The sequence below is a fragment of the Aricia agestis genome, chromosome 20, assembly GCF_905147365.1.
Source record: "Aricia agestis chromosome 20, ilAriAges1.1, whole genome shotgun sequence".
NCBI lineage: Eukaryota > Metazoa > Arthropoda > Insecta > Lepidoptera > Lycaenidae > Aricia > Aricia agestis.
The window spans coordinates 4522304-4540275 of NC_056425.1; the positions used below are offsets into that span (position 1 = coordinate 4522304).

The 17972-nt window shown below is 38.8% G+C and overlaps 2 protein-coding genes across 2 annotated transcripts; one reads left to right on the plus strand and one right to left on the minus strand.

The window, feature by feature from the left end:
- Positions 1–6610, minus strand: LOC121736997 (protein PRRC1-like). The gene is made up of 9 exons (XM_042128499.1): positions 6365–6610; positions 6150–6250; positions 5567–5682; positions 5063–5209; positions 4596–4698; positions 3774–3944; positions 2933–3122; positions 2188–2323; positions 1–39 (listed from the first exon to the last, which is right to left on the minus strand). The coding sequence occupies exons 1-8, from the start codon at positions 6506–6508 to the stop codon at positions 2198–2200; spliced, it is 1098 nt and encodes a 365-aa protein (XP_041984433.1). The 5' UTR covers positions 6509–6610; the 3' UTR covers positions 1–39; positions 2188–2197.
- Positions 6611–6941: 331 nt separating this feature from the next.
- Positions 6942–16920, plus strand: LOC121736996 (sorting nexin-2). The gene is made up of 10 exons (XM_042128497.1): positions 6942–7152; positions 9093–9197; positions 9512–9758; positions 9996–10181; positions 11589–11710; positions 12131–12337; positions 13269–13385; positions 14183–14302; positions 15452–15604; positions 16277–16920. Exons 1-10 carry the CDS (start codon positions 7063–7065, stop codon positions 16325–16327), a joined length of 1398 nt encoding a protein of 465 aa, XP_041984431.1. The 5' UTR covers positions 6942–7062; the 3' UTR covers positions 16328–16920.
- Positions 16921–17972: the final 1052 nt, after the last annotated feature.

Consider the following 17972-nt stretch of genomic DNA (forward strand, 5'->3'; position numbering starts at 1 on the left):
GTAGATCTTCTTTCTTAGTCTTTATAACAATATGGCCACCTGAAAATAAAGGAGTATATTAAACTATTTTATAACAAATAGAAAGAAAATCAAATGTTTGCGTAGTTAACGGTTACAATGGATATTTAATTGTAAATTTGTAATTAACAGAAGCAAATATTAATTACAAAACTGTAATTAAATGAAGATTTAGACGTAAGCCCCGTACAAAAGTTAAATCGTCATTAAACTCTTGAGTTCCGTTGAGTTACGTACTTTAAGGTGACGCCTTGATAATTTGGCTGCAGCGATATCGATTTTTCTCAACAATGACTAAAGCTAAATGAAAGTTCATTGTCAGTATTTATCATATCTTTATCTTTGAATTACCCACAGAATAATTAATCAAAAAGACCTCTATAAAAAAAAAAGGGATTCCAATTTTGCCAACAGAGGAGAGTGATTTAGACCCAGTTTCATCAAGCAATGTTAAATAAATATGTAATGGCTTGTTAAATTAGTAAATGGCCTGTTAGAGCTATCGAGCGTTCCACCATTCCCTAATGTCATGTTAAATCACCTAACATGGCGTTAAATTTAATTCCTGCTATGGAGGTCCGTTAAATATTTAACAGGCTGTTATATGAGTCAATATAACAACTTTCAAAGACAATTTAACATGCAATATCAATAAAAGAATCTGTTTTGACTTTTGAGTCTTTCCGCCATGTTTCCGCTACGTCCTTATTATTAATTATTTTCATAGTTATGAATAATTATTTATTTTCACTTTGCTAAAAATTCAGCCTTTGGATTTTCCTTGACATTGCAAATATACTAACTTGTATCAAAATTACCAAACCGAAATATGTAAATAAAAGTTTGTATTATGATTCATGTTTTCAGCTTTGACAGATAATAATTATTAACCTAGTAAATTAAGAACTATTATAGCGTAACAAATCTATGCGATCAGTGATATTTTAATTTGGTCGCGTTATCTACTATTATACTACTATGGAATAAAGTGACACATTGCAGCAAACATGTCGTATTAATCTTGTACATTGCAATTTCGTCGCCTTATAATAAGAATGAATGAAATGATAGTTGTTCACTCGTTGTTCACTTAACATTGCATTTACTAATCCGCTGTTACATTTTTACTGTGGGACATAAGTATTTTAACAGTCTGTTTAATTTTCCAAGGTCCGTTAAGTAATGCCTTGTTAGGATTTAACAAACAGAGGTTGGTGAAATTGGGTCTTAAGCTTTCAAAATTTGTACATAGATTAGTTCAAGCATCCATACTAATATTATAAATGCAAAAGTGTGTCTGTCTGTCTGTCTGTTACCTCTTCACGGCCCAGCCACTGAACCGATTTTGTTGAAATTTGGTATGGAGATACTTTGAGTCCCGGGAAAGGACATAGGATACTTTTTATCCTGGAAAAATGTACGGTTCCCGCGCGATAACCGAATTTCTTGTTGTTCCATTTCTTGTTTTCTATGAGAGGCCTGCCCGGATATGTTTTAGAAAACTAGCGATCTACACATATTTTGTCAGCGCCGTACGCGCCAAACGCACCGCATAGTACACGAAATGCGGCGCGTACGGTGCGGACGAATTTTTTTTTTTAATGAAATAAGGGGGCAAACGAGCAAATGGGTCACCTGATGGAAAGCAACTTCCGTCGCCCATGGACACTCGCAGCATCAGAAGAGCTGCAGGTGCGTTGCCGGTCTTTTAAGAGGGAATAGGGTAATAGGGGAGGGTAGGTATGGGAAGGGAAGGGAATAGGAGAGGGCAGGAAAGGGAATAGGGTAGGGGATTGGGCCTCCGGTAAACTCACTCACTCGGCGAAACACAGCGCAAGCGCTGTTTCACGCCGGTTTTCTGTGAGAACGTGGTATTTCTCCGGTCGAGCCGGCCCATTCGTGCCGAAGCATGGCTCTCTCACGTCACGAATGTGCGAGGTTTTACATCATTTCATACAACGAATTCTAAAATGCGACGCGTTTGGTACGTGCGTGCCGATAAATGTGCGATCACTTTAGGCCCAATTTCCCTAACGTACATTAGTGTTAACAGCTTGTTAAAATGTCATATCTTCTCTATCATTCATATGAAAGACGAAAAGAGATAATGTGATGTTAATTCGAGCATTAACTTTAACAATGCTTGGTGAAATTGAATTTTAAACTTACACAACTACTCTCAAGTTTCAGCAGCAGACACAGCTAGTAAGTTCTTGTACGAGCCGGCGATCGAGCGCGCCGCGAGCAGCAGGAGCTCGCGCCGCGACACCCCGCACGTCGCTTCTTGCCACTGTGTGTGCGGTACCTGGACAAAACGTTACGAGTGAATATATAACCTGCAGGTGCGTACTACCTACCAGTTACCACTGACATAAATTGCGTAAAATAACTGTCAAAGTGTCGGTCTTACATTTCACAATTTCCACACCACCGAGACGAGACGAGACGATGAGACGCCACTGAGAATCTTTGCATCCTCAATAATACTATCAGCCCCCGTAGAGAAGTGGCAAAACGCTAAAGCTAACGCTAGCGCTACAAAATGTATGGATTAGACATTAGTATTCGCTAGCGAAGCGATGTCTTATGTCAAATCGCATACATTTTGTAGCGCTAGCGTTAGCGTTAGCGCTTTGCCACTTGTCTACAGGCTCAGACAAAATTCATAGATAGAAGGATGACCTATAAAATTCGGTCGGGTTATGTCAGGTCAAGTTCAGCCGACAAACCTCGACTAACATTAACTTAATAAAACTTGACCAAATAACCAGTGCCGCCTTTAGCACTGTCAGTGCCCTGGGCGAGACTTCTTCGGCGCTCAGGGAGCTGGTAGAGCTAAAAAATTTATGTGGCGCCCTGGGCGGCCGCCTGCGACCCCAGCTGCAGCTCGATGCCGAGCGACAGTAGTACACACCTGGAGACTGTCGGCCATGACGGAGCCGACGGTGACGCCGTAGCCGGTCTGCGCGTGCGCGTAGTCGGAGGGCGTAGCGGCACGCGCGGCGGCGGCGGCGGCGGCCGGCAGCGGCGTCGCCTGCGACACCAGCTGCAGCTCGATGCCGAGCGACGGCTGCGAGAGGAGTAACAGGGATTGCTCGAACCATCTGGAAGTTAATTGTAATAACTAAATAAAGTCACAACACACATGATAGGAAAATCTGATCGCGGCTCACAAGTCACAACACACATGATAGGAAAAGCACCGCCATGAGCCGCGATCAGATTTTCCTATCATGTGTGTTGTGACTTGTGAGCCACGATCAGATCATCGATGAAATGACAGGATACGGGGTTAGAGCCAGTCCACACGTCGCGTTGCGTCGACGCAGCGCTGCTGTTGTATTGTTTTACATACAAATAACTTAGTGTTCACACGGCGCGCTGCGTCGTCGCAACGCACACATGACGGACAGTAGCCCTCGAGACGAAGCGGGAGCGGGTGTTGACGTTAAGACTGCTGCTTCGTAATAACGCTGCGATGACGCAGCGCCCGTGTGGCCGGCTAGGCGTCAAACGGCAGCGTTGCGTCGACGCAACGCTGACGCAACGTGCCGTGTGCGCGGACTGGCTCTTATGTTTTCTACAATATATAATTTACATTCTGACTGTAGGCCCTGTGCGAAAACAGCCGTAGTAGGTAACATAGTAAATTATTGAACATTTATTTATTTGTAATATGTTGCAAGTCTGTAGTCTGTACATAGCTGTCTACAAATATTTTGTTCATCGGTCTATTTTTCTGTACTATACAATACCTGTCTGTAACTGCCTCTTGTATATAGCTCTCTATAGCGACAACGGGCACGTTGTTATGCAGATCCGCGCGGACGGACCGCAGATACGCTACGCGTTGTTTCGCCGCAGCGTACGCGGCCGCGTAGCTGACTGGCTGTGCCGCGGTGACGTCGCTCTGAGCCTCGTAGCCTCTGAAATGGATACTAATATTATAATGGGAAGGTTTGTCTGTCTAAAATATGTTATGATGGTTCAGATTACAGGCGCAAAACACCTAAAATCAGATTTTTATCAAATTAGAAACAAATCCTTTGAGACTGGAGAAAGGTCTACTAAGGTTAGTTTTTAATATAAAAAGACGCATGATTCTCGCGCGTTGAATCAGTTAAAATTAATACCTAATGTCATGACTTATGATAATGGATTACTTTATTTAAGTCAGGCCCATATCAGGTTTAAATTTGGATTACTGTTTCTCAGGAAATTATTTTCAACCTACACTTAAAGTGCTGCTGCCAGCTGAGATTAACATAGTATAGTAATTATTGATACAAAACACAAGCTTAAATTGATGTATGCTACAGTATATAGTCCGCGCAATCCACGAAGACGCGCACCACTACTCCTCCTAATTGTTTATAGTATAATATGTGTGCAAGCTTTCGCCAATGTTTGAGTGTTGTCGGTACACGCTAATTACCTATGAGTGCACGCTCACACTACACTAAATAGACCAATTAAGAAAAAGCAAAGAAAAGGTCAAAGGGAAAAATGCTCACCCAAAAAGTGGTGGGGCGCGTCTTCGTGGATTTCACGGACTATACAATGTAAATAGTACATACATAACAGTAGCTTTCCCAAACACAGTCTGAAATGCTTCTCTCACAGGTGATATCTTGACATCCTTGTCAGAAGCAACTACCACTAGTAAATCACCACCTGATCCTAAAGCATAAAAAAAATTAAGTTTATTTTTACAAAAAAAATATTTCTTCTCTATTTACAGTACAGTTTGTGAGAATAAAGAAATAAACACTGTTTTGTAAACATTAATTTTTAACATTAAACTATTATTACTACATACAGAAAAGACGACGCAAACAAAATTTATGCCCCAACTACTAGTCATAGAATACCATTAGAATACAATATCACCATGACAGAGGCGACACTTTTACATGAAGTGACATTTTGAGTTGATGCCTTCCAGCTTCAATGCACAGCGCAAAAAACAAGTTTGCTGTATCTTTTCTATACGTAGTAATAATAGTTCAATGATTTTGAAGAATATTTTTCTGTTTGTTATTACTCAAATACTCCTTCATCTGAGGATCCAAGGTAGTGATCATGGAGTCCACTGATGACTTGGCCTTCTCAGCCACCCGCTGCAGGATACCGCCAGTAGACACGGCTCCCTTCACCCATGTCAGAAGACCACTTCCAGGCATTATGTCACCTGGAATAAGGTCAATAATTGTCCTTTTTTTATTAATAACACAATCGTGGGAAAACCAGACACAATAGTTGTAGTATAATAATATTCTATTGTTATCGCGGCCCACTTAGGCTGCTTGGGAGATGAAAGATTAAAGATGACTATGTATAAACAGAACCATTAAAATAATGCTTTGCCTCTTATCAATGGAGTTTGAAAAAAAAATTTCATACTACTTTAATAAAATTGATTTACTAATGGAGTATTTAAGTTTAAAAATTGCTCAAGCTACTATAATAAAACCAACCAGACTTATATTTAACTAAATCTGGTATTAATTTCTGTAACAAAAAGTTTACATAGCTTTCTAAGACTTACCAATTCTATCTGTTTCTGGTGTAACTGGTAAGGAAGCTGTAGATAGTGTCTCCTGAGAGTCTTCCGGAGATCTTAGCGGCATTGTTGGCTCTCCTTTACATAATGGTATAGCAGGGCTGAAAATAGTTTTCCCAATAGAATTATAGGAATAAATAATGCATATAAATTTATTCTTAGCATATAAACTAGACATAAGCAAAAACATTGTATAAATAAATAAAATAAAAAATAAAATAAAAATTGTTTTATTTCTGAATAAATTTGAATCAAATGTTTTTTAACAACGTTGAACTACATGTTGCCTACCACCAGTTCGGGAACTAACCCGGCGTGAAGAACCAGCGTAAGAAACTCGCACGGGCCACTTTTTAGTAAAAAAGTGGAAAATTTGTCTTTTAAAAAAATTTAATTTACAATGTAAATAACTTAATAGATCCTCATGGGTCGCAGTGACGTCAGGGCTACAGTGACCTGCCTTCTTTAAAAAAAAAAAAAAAAAATAACTTAATCTATACAACATACAACATGAACAGTATAACTGTATAAAGCAAAATTGCCTCTAGTACTTAAACCAAATTGGTACCTGAAGTTTTCTGGAGTCCGAGGAGATTGCTCCATAGGTTCAGGTGCAGGCTGTTCTGCATCTTTTGCTTGTGCAGTCTGTTTGTCTGCTGTTGAGCTTGCCTGAAATCATCATTTGTTTTGTTTACTTTACTAAGATTAACACCTTGTCAGTGTGGAAGATAAACAACTTCGAATAATGAAACGACTAAAGTACAAGAATTAAAAGAAACTTACTTCAGCATTTTGTGTACTTGGCGCTGGCGCACTTGTTACAAAATTTGGGAGCTGCGTCGGCGGAGCTACATTTGATAGCAGATTACCACTGGTTACTAGAACTGGTGCCGCCGGAATCTTATTTTTCTTCTCCGTATTATTCATTTTACTGCTCTATTAATTCATTCGTGTTAAATTAGAAAGGATTTTGCAAGTAGGACACACAAAATTTGGGATTTTTACTTGTTTTGACTTTTTGGTTTTTGTGTTTTGACCAGTTTTTGACATTTGTTTGTTGACAAATTTTGACAACAACAATCTGTTGACGTGTCGTGTGTTTTTTTCTTTAAGAGGCAAGAGCTAGCAAATACTTTTTATATACCTACGTCATTTTAATGTATAATTATGATTATAATAAATGAGTATATTATATTTTAAAAGAAGATTTTTAATGGTTTGGGCTTTTAGTAGGGTTCAAATTTTTATTTTGGGTTTTATAGTCATGCTCTTTATTTTTTGGACAAAGTGACTTGTTTTGCGCCCAGTTTTGTACAAAAAAATCTATGTCAATTGCACGTCACTTGTCAAACGTCAAATTTTACATCTGAATTTCTCGGTCATCGTTTCAGAAAGTTATCTTGTTTTTTACAATTGAATAGATTGTTAGACTCATAAAACCGATACAGTGTGGACATTTAGCATTTGTGCATCAATTAACGATGTCGGAAAACACAGAAGCTCCGTTTAGTACTGTTGAAATCAATAGTGAAAACAGGGATGATGAAGATCTATTCGCTTCAGCGGTACAGGTATCTTATGAGAATCACTTTAGATGCTATTGTATACGTTGAACGAGCTAACAATTATTAGGGGCGTCAACGACCCTCGAGTTGACGCCCCTTCGAAATAATATGCTACATACATACAAATCATTCTACATGTACATTTTCTACACAAATTACATTATTAGAAACGTTTATAGCAGTAACTAACAAGTTAAGCCGCTTAACCGGTCTAATCGACGTATTTCCATAATAATATTTTGTAATAAAGTTTTTTTTTTTTGGACAAAATTTAACAAACATTGTTATTTTGATACATGCAATTATTTAGAATTTTCCTAATAATTTAAAACAAAAAGGTAAAATAGAATTAGAGATAAATAAATTATTATCTAAAACACATGTTTGGTTACTTTCCAGAATAATACTGCCTTTAGTTTGATAGAACTGAACACTAATAACACTGTAGTCCAAAGAAGAAACAAAGATACAAATAATAAAGACTTTATAGTAGTTAGAAAACTTTTTGCTTCTTTCTTAATTAACACAACTCAACTCCCAAGCGGCCACGATTCAATAATAGGGTCTGGATACTGTGGGAAAATTTTAACGAGGTCCAAAAAAAACAGCTGTTGTCCTATGTAGCTTAAAATATTATTTTAATTTATTAAGGTACTTATACCTTATGTATGTATTAATTAATACTTTGTATTTAAAATACATTACAATATTTCGCGGTCTGAGATTCGACATTTCCGCCTGTTGCTGACTGCTGGATTAAACAATAATATTGCCTCAATTGTGGATTCCTGGAAATCTATTGTTTTCGCGGTCGAATTCGACCGCTTGGAAATTGAAGCAATATTAAATTTGTTTTGAAATGCCAACTTTTACTAAGATTTTTATCATACATTTGGAAAGTTAAAAATTATTAAGCTAAATGTATATGTTAATTACCTTGACTAATTAGGTACATAGTTAATAAATAAAACAACTTTAACTATCTTTTGTAGTTTACTTTCAACAGCTCAGGTTATCTTGTTGATGTTATTGTACACTTAAATTTTTTTTTTAATAGTCAAAAACCTTTAGTTATAAACAAAAGTATAATAAATAATATATCCATGAATCATGATAGAGTTATCGTAGAAGTAAAGAGTTTATTCAGATAATTAAAATATCTTGTATTGACTTTAATAAAGTTTATCTTGTGGGCAGTAAGAAATATATGTATTTAAAATGTTTAGTCCTGTAGAATATGGCTGTGCATCTTTAGCATCATTTAACATGATGTATCCTATTTTTTGTGTTAGTGTTTGTTTTCTTTTAAGCTTTGCACTTGCGAAAATACCTTAATTCCTTAAAATATTCAAGTGAAAATGTTACTTTTGTTTTTTATACACATGAAAATCTTTTATTTCATAAAAATAATTACACAGTAGATAAGCAATATGATGTTTTGCCTTTGTTTTCTAGTTTATTTCTATCATATCAGACAAAGAAAAAATTGTCTAACTTATTCACTGTGGTAATATATTAAAAGAAAATAATGGGGGTAGCGTCCATAGTCCATACCAATATTATAAATGTGAAAGTGTGTCTGTCTGTCAGTCACCTCTTCACGCCCAAACCGCAATTTTTTTTTCTGGAATTTGGTATGAAAATACTTGGTCCCAGAGTCCCGATTAACAGTTAACTTTTGGCGTAAGTGTCTAAACATACTATCCCGAAGTTACGCGGCGTAAATTCCGCATGATTACGCCCGCAATGTATTTTAAATTACCGATGACACACTATTCCGTCGCGTTCCGTCCGTATTTTGTATGCGTTTGACATTGCGGACGTAATCATGCGCAATTTACGCCACGTAACTTCGGCCTAGTGTGTTTAGACACCAACACAGTTGCAGGCGTCATCTAGTTGTAGATAAATGATTATATTCAGAAATATCTATTCTTGTTTCACAGGAAGTCAGCCTTGATCCTGACGTGAATGGAGTCAGGGAGACTCTGGAAAACACCAACATCGGGGAGATATCAACATCCGACATGGGCAGTCCAATCATGGAAGAGGTATGTGCAGCTCCTGATTTATGTATAGGCAGTATAGGTCATGGCCTGTGGGCGGCAGCGTCCTAGGATGACAGCAAAGTTCGTACATAGGGGCAGCAAAGTTAAAGTGGCCTATACTCATAAAAAATGATAATCCGGCCCTGGGTATATGAAATATTATACTACACAATACATAAAAATGTTGGTTTCAAATTTCAGATTTTAAGAATATATCTTATTTCACTGTCTAATAAACATTGCTTGTATCTCCACAGTTTGAAATTAGTTGTAATAATAACGATTCAGTTTTTTGTAGAGAAATGTTTCTATTTCAGATTGCAACAGAAAGAGCTAATAATATAATAATAACAGTAACTGAACCTCAAAAGATTGGTGAAGGCATGATGAGTTCTTATGTTGCGTACCGAGTTCTCACCAAAACAAATATGCCGATATTCAGCAAGCAAGAGTTTGCTGTTCTCAGGCGTTTTAGTGACTTCCTCGGGCTACATGAGAAACTGACAGAAAAATATCTACGCTCCGGTCGCATCATACCACCAGCGCCTGAGAAGAGTATTGTGGGTCAGTTGGTTTTTTGATAATTTTTATTATGCTACAAATTGGTTATTGCTCATGAATTATGATATTGAAAGTGTGATTTCAATAATGTCGTTGAAAAAGATGAGTAGCATAATATTTAAATTTATTAATTTCTATGTGCTTTGCCTACTTGCTTACGTAATTTTGTATGTCTAATATTGCAGCTTTCCTTAATCTTAAATTTTTGTATCGATATTATTAACATTTCTTTTTTGACAGGAACAACAAAGCTCAAGATGACGTCAACACCATCCACGGAGGCAGCGAACGGATCCAACATGGCGGCGAACGTGCAGTCGCAGTTCGTGGAGCGGCGGCGCGCGGCGCTTGAGCGGTTCCTCAACCGGGTGGCGCAGCACCCCGTGCTGTGCATTGACCCCGACTTCCGCAAATTCCTCGAGTCCGGTGAGTTGCTGCAACTGTTACATGTTGCGGATCCAACATGGCGGCTATCGTGCAGTCGCAGTGCGTGGAGCGACGGCGCGCGGCGCTCGAGCGGTTTCTCAACCGGGTGGCGCAGCACCCCGTGCTGTGCATTGACCCCGACTTCCGCAAATTCCTCGAGTCCGGTGAGTTGCTGCAACTGTTACATGTTGCGGATCCAACATGGCGGCTATCGTGCAGTCGCAGTGCGTGGAGCGACGGCGCGCGGCGCTCGAGCGGTTTCTCAACCGGGTGGCGCAGCACCCCGTGCTGTACATTGACCCCGACTTCCGCAAATTACTCGAGTCCGGTGAGTTGCTGCAACTGTTACATGTTGCGGATCCAACATGGCGGCTATCGTGCAGTCGCAGTGCGTGGAGCGACGGCGCGCGGCGCTCGAGCGGTTTCTCAACCGGGTGGCGCAGCACCCCGTGCTGTGCATTGACCCCGACTTCCGCAAATTCCTCGAGTCCGGTGAGTTGCTGCAACTGTTACATGTTACGGATCCAACATGGCGGCTATCGTGCAGTCGCAGTGCGTGGAGCGACGGCGCGCGGCGCTCGAGCGGTTTCTCAACCGGGTGGCGCAGCACCCCGTGCTGTGCATTGACCCCGACTTCCGCAAATTCCTCGAGTCCGGTGAGTTGCTGCAACTGTTACATGTTACGGATCCAACATGGCGGCTATCGTGCAGTCGCAGTGCGTGGAGCGACGGCGCGCGGCGCTCGAGCGGTTTCTCAACCGGGTGGCGCAGCACCCCGTGCTGTGCATTGACCCCGACTTCCGCAAATTCCTCGAGTCCGGTGAGTTGCTGCAACTGTTACATGTTGCGGATCCAACATGGCGGCTATCGTGCAGTCGCAGTGCGTAGAGCGACGGCGCGCGGCGCTCGAGCGGTTTCTCAACCGGGTGGCGCAGCACCCCGTGCTGTGCATTGACCCCGACTTCCGCAAATTCCTCGAGTCCGGTGAGTTGCTGCAACTGTTACATGTTACGGATCCAACATGGCGGCTATCGTGCAGTCGCAGTGCGTGGAGCGACGGCGCGCGGCCCTCGAGCGCGGTTTCTCAACCGGGTGGCGCAGCACCCCGTGCTGTGCATTGACCCCGACTTCCGCAAATTCCTCGAGTCCGGTGAGTTGCTGCAACTGTTACATGTTACGGATCCAACATGGCGGCTATCGTGCAGTCGCAGTGCGTGGAGCGCATAACTTTAAATATTTCATAAAGCCACTGATGTGGATTAGAATTTAATTTAGTCCACACATCAATTTGTACGATAATATTATTCTTCACTTAACCCCTTACAAAAACAGGTTGTCATGTTTTATATATCTATTTGTCTGGGGTTTCATTACCGTTGTCTCAACTCTAAATAAACACTACTACAGACACGGAGCTGCCAAAAGCGACGAGCACGTCAGCGCTGAGCGGCGCGGGCATGCTGCGGCTGTTCAACAAGGTGGGGGAGACAGTCAACAAGATCACCTACAAGATGGACGAGTCTGACCCTGTGAGTTTTTAGTTCATTTTATTTGTAACAGTCATGGAAATCTCACAGCAACTGAAACCGAAGTTGTAGTAGTAGCTTGAAAAACGGAATACATAGTAGATGAGGCAATAAAAAGATTTCACTAATTTTTAGTAACAGTTTACAAATTACAATATGTCTTAAATTCAGTACCTAGAGTTAAATGGAAACATATTATGACTTTGATCTCTTTGCATTCTCTTTGGACAGGGCTATTTTTTAGAACTCTTATCTATTAATCGTTTACATCGTCTAACCAAATTGTCACGCTAGCGATGCTACGCTAAATTATCGTGAGATTCATTGAGATTTATATATTTTTAAATGTCCTTACATTTTATGTGTAATAACTAATAATTAATAAATAACAACAAATATTTTACTCATTAAATACTTTTACAGTGGTTCGAGGAGCGCATAGCCCGCGTCGAATCTCTAGAGGCGGGGCTTCGTCGTCTATGCGGCGCGTGCGAGGCGCTGGCGGGCGAGCGGCGCGAACTGGCCGCGAGGGGACACGACGCGGCGCGCGCGTTAGCTGCCGCGGCCGCTGCGGATCCGCACGCACCGCTGTCCAGAGCTCTGTCACATCTGGCTGATCTGCACGAGAAGGTATAGTGCTACAAGGATAGTGGGCAAAATGTAAAAATTGTATCTTATAAAGTGTCACGTGACAGCTGTTTATGTTATTATAACTACTAGAGAACGCCCAATGGTCGAAATTCGACCTTGAATTTAATTATCTTCTTTTTTGGCTCCCCGTTTAAAGTATCGACTTTTAAAATTGAATAAAAAAAACAACAATCCATTTTTAATTTGACAACAGACTTCAACCATAAACAAAAGAGTATGATTCGTGTATATAGGCTTGTCAGTCAAAACATGGTAGTGTGCGCGTTGTAGTGTGTGTAATGTTTTATTTATTTAAATAATGTATGATAAAAGCATAATTTTAATACAATATTAGCTCGATGCACTCCTTCTCTACATAAACTACAACTGTGCGAAATTTCACCCTCCTACGTTTCCGCATTTTTCGTAAAAAGGGTTCCAAAGTTTTTCGCTCGCATATTAATATATAGATTAATATCATCTATTAGCTGTTTATATTATCCTGCCAGTATCTACTATCAGAATAACGCGCCATCTTGCCAAGTGCACAATATCATCCTGTCAATATAAGCACTCCCCCTTTCACGCCACGCACAAGTTGTGTAATGTAAAAAAAAGGTTGTAATTTGTTTTTTTTTTTCAAAAAGGGTAAACTTATAAAAGTACCACTGTCTTGTTTACTCTATACAGAGCCCTCCCTCTTAGACTAAGTACTACATATGGTTTCGCTCGATAGTTTTACTCCGAATCGAAGGAAATTACATATTTAATTCCATCGAGCCGGCTCGAAGCGAGCCTTCGAGCTGTCAGTTTTGCGGACCACACGGTGGTTATTCCTCGATTTGGAGTAAAACTATCGAGCAAAACCGTATGTGAGTACTTAGCATTACAGTTTACAGAGCATGAATAAAGTATACATATATTTTTGCAGATAGAGCATTTGAGAAATGAACAGTCCAACACTGATTTCTACGTGCTGACTGAACACATAAAAGACAACCTGGGGCTCATCGGAGCTATCAAGGATGTGTTCCATGAGAGAGTAAAGGTAAGTGTTTTTTTAGTATTTTTAAATCTACACTACATTTTGATATTACATGATATTACGTAATCTATTGATGATTTATTTTTAAATTTTATTTTTAAATTATAAAATATTATAGTATAGTATATGTCACTCACTGAAAAAATGATTAAAATTAAAAAATCGATTCAGTAGTTTTGATTTATATTCATTACTACCCGTGGCCCGCATTGGTTGGTACCGCCGCAAAAGCTACGTCCCGCAAATTTTAAATCTGTAATATCTTTTTTTTAACATTTAAATCATATGCTGTAAAGGGCCATATAGATCTATATTAAACTAATAATAATTAGATAGTTGTAACTAATATTATAAATGCGAAAATGTGTCTTTTTGTGCCTTGACCGCTGTTCTGAATTAGATAGTTAATGAGTTCCATTGAGTACTGAAAAATGACATGAAATATTTTTTATTCGGGTTAAACTGTACGATGATTAATGAATTTTGGTGCAACGTAAATGCGAAATATCTATAGTGCGTCAAGAAAGTCATGACAGGTGGGAAAATTTTCTAAACGTAATCACGCTTAAAAAATTTTTCTTTGTATTTTCACAGAGAACGCTTATCACATTTTTAATATTGTCACCTTGCACATTTTTATCTCGAATTAATATAAAGTTCTCTAACTTTTTATTTCATTTTAAAAAATTCCCGCCTGTCATGACTTTCTTTACAGACTATAGTTGTAAAATAAATTTTAATTACTGTTATATTATCTGAAAGTAAAGTAGATTATTATTAATTTTTTACTTAATTTGTAGGTATTCCAAAACTGGCAACACGCTCAAATGCAGCTGACCAAAAGGAGAGAGAACAAGGCTAAGGCCGAGCTCGCCAACCGCCAGGAAAAGATTGAACAAGCCGCCAATGAAATTGTTGAGGTATGGCACACTCTGTTTAATTTCAGCCCTGGATTTATAAATAGAAGTGTCCTTAGATTTGGCACTGCCTGAAATAATGTTTATCCCGACGACTTATGAGCCACTATAATAGAAACTTCAATGTTAAATCGTTTTTTAGGAATACAGTACCGATTTTGATACAAACATTGTCAGGGATTATATTCACAATAAAGCATTATATTGTTACGTGCTAGGGTTCGAAGGATTTGGAGAGAAAGACCTGCTGACTCTTATGAATCACTAGCAGGTCTAACACAAAGCACTGTCACTGTCCTAGTTCGTAGCCAAGTCGTAGGTTTCACTGGTTTACTCACTATTGATCACTTGTTTTCACTCCGAAGTCGCCTTGACGATCGCTCGAACTGAACTGATTTTTCCGACTCGTCTTCCTGCGGCTATTTATATGGGCCGAGGTGAGTCCTAGACTGTACGAGAACATTTTTTTCTGGGATGTACCCAAGCGCGCACAAGTGTGGAATATTTCTGGAAGCCTAACGCCATCTAGTATCGAGTAGGAGTTTCATGTTGTTTGTGTTCCCCCGATAAGTTTCGCTGGTTTGACGGTTTAGATGGCAGTGTGTGTCCGTATCCGTAACAATATAAAACTGAAAAGTAAAAAGTTTGAAAAATTATAGCGGGACGTAACTGTGGTTTCATTTCAAAACCAAAGCTATTGAAGTGATTGATGAAAAATATTTTAATTATAAAATGTACGATAAGAGATAGCTGAATTCGTCAGCTATCTCTAGTCGTACAATTTATAATTAAAATCACAGACATAGATCAAGATAGATACCACATGTCGCTCCATTTGTATGAAAACGAGCGTGCCACTTTTTTCCTACCTACTGTGTGGTGCCGATGATAAGAAACGTGTCCATTATCTAGACCAACGTTTCTATTTGAATTTCTACAACTCAATATGGCACTTTTAGACATTTAGGCATTTTAAAATTCCGATTGACGTCCGATTCCGACAGCAGACTAAAGAATAGACTTTCGAAAGACGAGCATTGCTCGTCGTTTGGGGACGCGATATGGCACGCGAAGTACATACACATGCGGCATCTATCTTGATCTATGTCTGTGATTAAAACAAATTTCATCAAATTAACTTTATTCCTACAGTGGGAAGCCAAAGTGGAGCGTAATCAAGCGGAGTTCGATCTCATATCTCGCGTGATCAAGAAGGAGTTGGAACGGTTTGAGGAGGCGCGGGTTGAGGAGCTGCGAGCTACTGTGCTGCGGTACCTTGAGGAGCATATGAGGCATCAGGCACAGGTAAGAGTTTTGTTTTTTTTTACCAAACATAAAAAAGTACAATGACATTTTATGGTACGAACATAGGCTTAAAAAACTTTACCGGGTACTACAGGCCGTCACTACGAATAATAAAAACTAAGGAAACGTAACGCCCATAATATTACCGTTTTAAATTTGGTTCCTTTCGAACTGTCATGACTGTAACGTCAGCCTAGTACCGCTCAAGGCCACCTATTGCAAATGTATTGAAATGTGTACCTAAGGTACAATTTTTTGACAAGACGTATTGTGGAGCATGTTTTTTGACGGAGTTACTTTTCCTTAGTTTTTATTATTCGTAGGGCCGTCATCATTGCCGCCATTGTAGTACACTGTATTAGTTAATAAATGTTGTAATTTTCTTCTTAACGTGTGCACAATAAAGTATATTTATTATTATTATTATTATTATCATAAATATATTAAGTTATGTATGAAATTATGAAAAATTACAGCAACTACGCCTTAAAGTTTACAAAATAAAATAATTAGCGGGCATATGTACCAGTGAATTCTAGGACTAGATCAGGGCCTTTTTGAACTTCATGAGGTGTTAAAATGAGGCTCACAAGAAACTTAAAATAATCTTACTAGAAACTTGGATAACTCAATGTGCCACTTGTGATACTGTAATATATACGTCATTTTCAGGCCATCCGATACTGGGACGCGTTTCTGCCGGAGGCGCGCGCCATCAAATGAGTGGGAGACTGACGTAGGTTCCCAGAGTTAGTCCTAAACTTCGCCAAACTCGACAACTCGCCAAAAGCAACAACAGTTTTGAGGTTCGTCCACTCGACAATAGATGGCGCTTCTGTAAAAAAAATTTTCGACATTTATATTTCCATTCTATGCAGGGCCAATGGTTGGTAGTCATGATATTATTGACACCTTAGATTTTTGTTAAAAATGCCAGGAATTTCGAAATATAATTGGGTGTTTTACCATCGATATCTCAACTCGTCAGTTTTATGATAAAAATAACAAAATATAAAATATATTGCAGCGCCATGTTTTGTGAATGAGACTCCTTAAGACTGCTTAACGTTATATTGTTTTTATTCATTCCAAAACATAAGGCTAAGATTATCACAGAGAGCCTTACAACTTATTAATTTGAACATATTTTTATTATCTTGTCAATTTTGCCATAACGAAATCCATCATAATATTATATCAATTTCTTAAGGCACTATAATGTTCGTTTTCACCAACAGCTACCAAACACTAAATCTTTTATAGACCCATAATATTGTATTATTTAATATAAAAGCGTTTTCACCGATGCATTATGATTTATGAGTCACCGTTTTAAATATTATGTTATAAGTTATAACTGTGACATTTAAACCATATTTCCCCTGTATGCATTTTGATCATTTATATTATTGTTCTTTGTGATAATCCTAAGCTTATAAAATACTTCTGCCTTTAGTATCCTTTCACAAAGATTTTACTCCCATAAAAACTTAGTGTAAAATAACTAAACGGAATATTATTGAAAGTATCTTTTATTTAAAAATTCATAGACTAAAATGACCAAACTGTCTATGAAAGTGCAATACTTATCAGAATCTATAAATAAATGTATGTTGTGTATTCAGTCAGATTTTTAAATAGATTCATTATTCGATAAGAATTGTCTAGGTAAGGTAATATTAAGTCAATATATTCTATTTTTTGGTTTGGCAGTATCGCACTTTTTTGTATTTTAAACAGTTATTATAGTTTAGTATTTGTATTTGAAGACTTTGCTCTTAATAATAATAATTATTGAGTATAATATTTTCTCGATCAACATTTATAATGTTTGATTTAGTTGTAAAAAAGATTTTGGGAGATCGCAGACGACAGACTTTTTGTGCGATCGAGTCTGCGGCGCCCATACAGTCGGCATGGCCGGGCCATGCCGACTGAATGGGCGCCGGCGGGAATGCAATACCGGGATCCCGCATGCATTTTGCGTGACTAATCCCGGTCGAAAATTTAGCGGGATCCCGCGGGACTGGCGGGATTACAAAGAAGCGTGATTCATACGTGCGCGCGGAGGTGCGTGAACTGGCTACTAGCAGCCCACCAAACAATTATTTGCCTTCAATTTACCTATAATTCAATGACAATAATGTTCCTGCAACCAGCGTTGAAGCTGAGCCATCTTTTTCAGCTGCCGGCTACCTTGTGTCGAATATCAGGAGTCGTTTGGCAGACACAACTTTTTAACATACTTTTATAAGCTTGAGCTGCATGTATGTAACGGGGTCTTTTAGCACAATTTTCCGTATATTTGGATAAAATGAATAATTTTTATAAAAGCTGAAAATAAATAAGCTTATTTTTATTAAACTTT

Coding starts and splice junctions, on each gene's coding strand:
- LOC121736996 (XM_042128497.1), top strand. CDS start 7,063: ATGTCGGAAAACACAGAAGCTCCGTTTAGTACTGTTGAAATCAATAGT. Junction 13,386..14,182: donor TGTTCCATGAGAGAGTAAAG/GTAAGTGTTTTT, acceptor CTTAATTTGTAG/GTATTCCAAAACTGGCAACA. Junction 14,303..15,451: donor CCGCCAATGAAATTGTTGAG/GTATGGCACACT, acceptor TTATTCCTACAG/TGGGAAGCCAAAGTGGAGCG.
- LOC121736997 (XM_042128499.1), bottom strand. CDS start 6,508: ATGAATAATACGGAGAAGAAAAATAAGATTCCGGCGGCACCAGTTCTA. Junction 5,683..6,149: donor CGGACTCCAGAAAACTTCAG/GTACCAATTTGG, acceptor AACTATTTTCAG/CCCTGCTATACCATTATGTA. Junction 4,699..5,062: donor TCAGATGAAGGAGTATTTGA/GTAATAACAAAC, acceptor TTTATGCTTTAG/GATCAGGTGGTGATTTACTA.